At 39.6% G+C, this 6,164-nt stretch overlaps 2 protein-coding genes across 2 annotated transcripts; one reads left to right on the plus strand and one right to left on the minus strand.

Moving 5' to 3' along the window:
* The first annotated feature begins 876 nt into the window (after positions 1–876).
* Positions 877–2,954, plus strand: mcts1 (MCTS1 re-initiation and release factor). Its single transcript, XM_079229236.1, has 6 exons — positions 877–1,027; positions 1,852–2,004; positions 2,111–2,208; positions 2,286–2,419; positions 2,548–2,615; positions 2,715–2,954. The coding sequence occupies exons 1-6, from the start codon at positions 1,017–1,019 to the stop codon at positions 2,794–2,796; spliced, it is 546 nt and encodes a 181-aa protein (XP_079085362.1). The 5' UTR covers positions 877–1,016; the 3' UTR covers positions 2,797–2,954.
* A 1,065-nt stretch (positions 2,955–4,019) lies between these two features.
* Positions 4,020–5,932, minus strand: c1galt1c1 (C1GALT1-specific chaperone 1; the record flags this gene model as incomplete). The annotated part of the gene is made up of 1 exon (XM_079228695.1): positions 4,020–5,932. One exon carries the CDS (start codon positions 5,930–5,932, stop codon positions 4,973–4,975), a length of 960 nt encoding a protein of 319 aa, XP_079084821.1. The 3' UTR covers positions 4,020–4,972.
* Positions 5,933–6,164: the final 232 nt, after the last annotated feature.

Genomic DNA, 6,164 nt, shown 5'->3' on the forward strand with positions numbered 1-6,164 from the left:
TTGCTGGCAGGAGAAGAAAGATGGTTGGCTATTGCTTCCTCTTTTCGCCTCTCGTGTCCAACCGCGTTGTGCAGTCGTTTCAGCGCGATCGGTTAACTGAAGCGGCTGTTAGCGATAATTATTTACAGAATAAACGTGGCTACAGCGAGAAATAGGCTCACATAATACTAAAAAAGCCGCTGGTAAACACGGGGGAGAAAAATTGCTCGTAAAAGCTCGTCGGTGACCCCACCGGAAGTACTTTGTACAAAAAGTACTTTTTGCCCAAGCATGTTTTTTTTATAACCGCGGCAGTTACAGCACTGTAACTGCCGCGGCCACAAGATGGCGCCATGCCATCACCATGGACTGATGTCATTGTTTTATGGTCATCAATTCCCCAAACGTGAATAAATAAAGTTAGATATGAATCGGAATATGCTATCTTGTGAATATTTTCTAGTTTACACAGTAAAACCTTAACAGTAAAATCTTCCACTACAGTATATTGTTGTTAGGATGGTGCAAAGAAACACATATTGCATGGATAAACATGTGGGTGGTTACATCTAGCTTAGTATATGTGTGCAGGATTTATATTTGACAGTAATATATAGACTAGTAATTCTTAAACTGTGAATGAAAATGTATACATTTTAAGCACGTGGATTGTTTAGTATCACACGGTTTTTGAACACGATGTAAAACGAATAGTTTTATAGAACAAAAACAAAGATAGACAGCAGCAGAGCACGACTAACCTAAATATCTCAGTCTATTATGTTTCTACGGCTCTGAGTCACAGACAGCAAGGACCAGGTGACCAGATCTGCCGTGTAACGCACACAACTGTCGTAAAATGACGCGCCACTCACACCGCTGGCCCTGCACTGCTAAACAGGCGTGGGATTGCTGAAGCATATATTCACTGTATTCTGCTATTTACTTGAATTTACCAGACTCGATCTGGCGCAGTAAGTCCCGACAAGCTTTGTGACAACTGGGGGGCGCGGTAACGCCAACAGCGACCAACGAGGATGTTTAAAAAGTACGTTGTTGATTATTTCCATGTTGCAACGTTAGCTAACCACAGCTAAGTGGCTAACGCTAACTGATTAGCAATCACGTCTTCAAGTTTTTTGTCGGCTCACGTTCAATTAATGAGACATGAGTTATGATGTTATGTGAGATCCTCTGTTATTACGTTCGGCGAGGCCTGTAAATATATAGGTTATATGTGCACGTGTCAGTGCTGTGTGATCTATAACAAAGACTTGTTTTTTAACAACACAGTGCCTTAAATACCAAATTCAAGTCGTGTCATCCTGAGACAATTGGGTACATTCAGGCACATCTCAGACCAGACAAGCGTATTATTAAAGTAATTGAATTTAGCTCATAGCGACCATTTCCTGTTCACAAAGTTTTTAAAACTCTCAATTTTCTCAAAAGAGTGTATTTAAATGAGTGTGATTATGTTTACCCTAAAATAAATGTGTTTGGATGAGATTCAAAATATTTATATATTCATACATGTGAATATATGATATCATGATATTTGATATAATATGCATAACTGTTTATGTAAGTCAGTAAATGAGTGCCTGCTGTTCTTCTCTTAAGACTGTAAATTCATATTTTTCCCCCAAAATATCAGCCTACTGTGGGTACTGGTTGATATTTGCTTGAAAAAAAATAATATCCAACCAAAACCAACCTTTACTGCCAATATTTGCCTTGTGTATGTTTGATGCATGTTTAACTAATAGATGATCACAAATAAAAAGTTTAAAAAAAGGCTTAAACTTCATGGTGAAATGCAGTTCTACCATATGAAGAACATGCCACAAAAGCTTGTTCTGTTTGTTTCAGATTTGACGAGAAGGAAAATGTCTCGAACTGTATCCAGCTGAAAACATCTGTGATCAAAGGCATCAAAAATCAGCTCTTGGAACAATTTCCCGACATTGAGACATGGCTTAATCACATAATGCCAAAAAAAGATCCTGTCAAAATAGTGAGATGGTATGACTAATCATTTTTATTTATATTATCACGTTGCTCACATGAAATCTGTTTTCAGTATAGTGGATCTTCTTCTTCGGTGTTTATATTGCTCTTCTTCCCACAGCCATGAACACATTGAAATCCTGACAGTGAATGGGGAACTGCTTTTCTTCAGACAGAGAGAAGGACCCTTCTACCCAACCCTCAGACTGTTGCATAAATGTAAGTTCTTCTAACACCAACTGCTTGATGGTTGTGTTTGAGTTTCCTCACACTGATAATAAATTATCTTTTTCTAGATCCTTTCATTCTTCCACACCAGCAAGTAGACAAAGGAGCCATTAAATTTGTCCTAAGTGGAGCCAACATAATGTGTCCGGGGCTGACGTCACCAGGCGCTAAACTCTACCCAGCTGCAACTGACACTGTAGTTGTATCCTTTTATTCATGATGCTGCACATGGAAGCTTTTCAAATATTTCTTCTATATTCATAAATATAATATCTCACCTTCCTTCCACATTTTATGTCACTCACAAGTTTCTTTAACAAGTGGATGCAGGCCATAATGGCGGAGGGAAAAACACTTGCACTTTGTGTTGGCGTTATGAAGATGTCTGCAGACAGCATGTAAGATATTATTTCTACATTTTACACAAGCAAAACAAAATAAATCCTTTCTGTTGCTGCTCTTGTGATGCCTGATTTTAATCTGTCTTTTGCAAACAGAGAAAAAGTCAACAAGGGAATTGGAATTGAGAACGTTCACTATTTGAATGATGGATTGTGGCACATGAAGACGTATAAATGATGACATCAACACACACACACCCCTCCCCCCCTGGAAAGTGTGGAGCTCTTGACAGCAACGCATGAGCTACCCCTCAACTGTTTACACCTAAGGACTTAGCTGTGTAACTTGCTGAAGGCTATGAATATATCACCATATGCACAAATAAAACAAAATCTTGCTTTAAATCGTTCTCAGCTGGTATTTTGCATTGGATCCAATTTAAGGTCAAAGTATAAGGTTGTACAACATGGGGTTGCAAAACAAAATGCAGCTGATGCTTCTGTATCTCTTGCCAGACGGCAACAGGATGAACAGGCTGTTGATTGGGTGGGTTGTCTTTTAATGTCCTTTGGGCCCTTCGCAGGCACCGTTTTTCACCAATAATGTTCTTGGCGGTTTTAAGCGCCCACTGTAGAGCCCTTCCGTCCTGGGTTATGCAAATCCTATGCCAGTTTAATAGGGTTCCAGTCAGGATGCTTTCTATTAGTCCTCTGTAGACGTGAACAAGCACTTGGCATGGGAATTTTCCTTTTAAGTTTTCTCAAAATAAATACAGCTGAGCACACAGCCCTGGGGGGCTCCGCTGTTGAACACAAAAGTGTGGGGTCTGTTTGTGAGGATATATTAGAATTTAATGAAATGGTAGACATGACAACTTTTTTATATTCATTACTTTTTTCATCTAGTGTAGTATCTAGTTGGAGTTCGGATATAGTTTGTCCACTCATCAATCCAGGATGTGAGCATATTTACACGACTGAAGGAGCGGTACGATGTCACTGGCTCACCACTGTTATACCTGTTAGTCTGCTCCTCTCTTTACGCAGTACAGCTGTTCACCGTCTTTGCTGTTGGATAGTCAAGGGGAATTTTAGCCACTGTTTAATTTACACGTAGTGGCCAGTTTATTAGGTACACCTAACTAAAAATAATGTTTAACATCAGAAATATGCACATAAAAAAAATCTTACAATTATAATGTTCCATTTTTGTTGAAGTTTTATCTGATTGTTGATTCAACTTTAAGGGAATTTTAAAGGTTTATGGATATTTTTAACCGTGTTGCATAATACAGAGGTGTGTTTATGGCCAATAGCTATAATGCTAATAACCTTCGTTATAATTTTACTACATATTTCAATAGTACAAGGCTATCAATGAGAACTGCAATACTTTTATTTGTTTCTTACCTGACAGCAGTAAAATATGAATATACATGATATGTACAACATAGAGGCCTGCAGTAGAATACATTCACAGTTCTATATCAAATTAGTTAAGTTTAACAAAGCAATATACTGTAAAAATATTTCCCTTTACCAAAAATCCTTCAGTCTGCTTAACAGGTGTAAACCATTAACAACTCAACTACTCTTTTCTGATTTATCCTCATTCCGAGCTTTCAACAGTTTGTTGGATCAGTCAAGACCACATAACTACATTAAACACAAATCAGAAATCTATTTTATTCACTTTTATTATGCAAAACTAATTATATATTGTTTAAAGGAATCATTTTGTCAGATCAACACCTAGCCTGTGTGTTTCTTCTGATGCGTAACAATAAAATACAGTAAGCACTTTATCCAGTAGTCAACACTGAGGATTATTATGTTCCATGTAGCTGTGAAGTCCAATCTTCATAAGAGGAGGAAACCAAGCAAATGCAAGAAATGCACTTCATTTAGAGCGGGGTTGTGCCACCACATTGAATACTGGTGCTTCCATACATTCTTAAAATCAGCTGGGTGATCTATTCTCTGAGATAAAAAAGAAGTTACTCATAACGTGGTTAGGATGGCGAAGTTAAATAATTAAAGAAACTTATTTTCAGAATAGCCATCACCGTATAAATTGAATGTAGCTTTAAGACCACAAAAAGACAAACTTTTAAAGATACATAACAATACCTAAAACTTCAAGATAATCTAGTCTCGTGTCACAAATTTGCTATATGTCCGCACCCTGTCTTCATTCAAAGGGACGGCACACCCATTGACTCTTTACCTTCACCACAAAGGAACAAGGTGCTCATTGTGCCAAGTGCAAAAAGGTACAAACATACATAAAAGCGTTATTCCCACCTAGGATCCAGTTTTAAAAACAATTAGAAAAAACATCGCCCCACAGTAAGGTTTGCCATCATAGAAGCAAAATATATAAAATGCCCCATCCACCTCGAAGGGTTGAGTCTCTAGTCATTATCTGAACCATCAGGAGGGTTGAATACTAACGAGTCATGAAAATCGTGGCCATAAGGACGAAGTCTGTAAACTCCAAACATCATGACCTGCATTTGATTGGGCGACATCCCGTTGAACGTGACAGCCATGTCGGAGCAGCAGCCATCCACCACATTATTGGGGTTGGCCTTCATGCTGTCCGTTATCAGGCTGTCCACACTCTTGCTGTTGAACAAGCCCTTTCCGTGCGAGTCTTCTCCGTTCTCTGCGAAGACACCTGTATATTTGAGACACACGGCCAGCTGCTTGTCCTCACTCAGCTTCCACAGGGCGCGTCCTCTTTCTGGACATTTGTCTTCATCCTGGAACACATGCACGAGCCTTTTGAGTGCTTCATAACTTAGAACAATGCCACTGTCGTACGCCACGTATTCAAGCTCCCCGGACTTCATCGCGTTGCCGAGGTAGAAGGGCTCGCTGGGATCCTTCGCGAGCACCAGGTATTTGAGGTTCTCGATGATGGCAAACGTTGTCGCTTGTGCCACAAAGAACCAGCGCAGGTCTCCTGCGTTCTCATAAGCATGCTTCAGAGCTTTACGTAACCTCGCCCAGTCGTCGTTTTCATTCAGGTCAACTGCCTCGAGCGCTTTGGAGGTTTCAGAGGTGTAAAACACAGCTTTGTCACAGTGTTTGCTCCAAGTGTCCACCGCGGTGGCCCAGTAAACAAGGATCTTGGGCTGAACCATGATGATGCAAGAGACCTTGACTTGATTGCTAAACTCTTGCATGTGACCGTCAGAGAGGCGGGTCAGCTCATCTTTACTCTGGGCCTTGACGTGATGATGATGATGATTATTGCCGTCTATGTCGGACTCCGTGCTCAACCTAAAACAACCCAGCAGTGACAGCAGCAAGCAGAAGAGGCCTCCCATGAGCATCCCCTTCATGAAATAACCTCCTTCGGACAACATTTTGGCAGCAAACACTGGACAAGAGAGAGAAAATTAATTAATTAACCAGTTGTGCAGCTTCCAATTCTTCATCTCAGTGATAACACATACATACAAAATAAGAAGGCTGCACTATATACATATATATATATATATATATATAAAAAAAAAAAATCACAATTTGTGGAATTGTGGCTAAAAAAAAAAAAGACTGTTGATTGAGTAATTGATGAATCGATTATTTGTTTCAGCT

This window comes from Taurulus bubalis (genome assembly GCF_910589615.1).
Source record: "Taurulus bubalis genome assembly, chromosome: 13".
NCBI classification, from domain to species: domain Eukaryota; kingdom Metazoa; phylum Chordata; class Actinopteri; order Perciformes; family Cottidae; genus Taurulus; species Taurulus bubalis.

Excerpts from the sequence above, each read along its gene's own strand:
- mcts1 (XM_079229236.1), top strand. Across the intron at positions 2,005-2,110 it reads CCTGTCAAAATAGTGAGATG|CCATGAACACATTGAAATCC; the intron begins GTATGACTAATC and ends TTCTTCCCACAG. Across the intron at positions 2,209-2,285 it reads CCTCAGACTGTTGCATAAAT|ATCCTTTCATTCTTCCACAC; the intron begins GTAAGTTCTTCT and ends ATCTTTTTCTAG.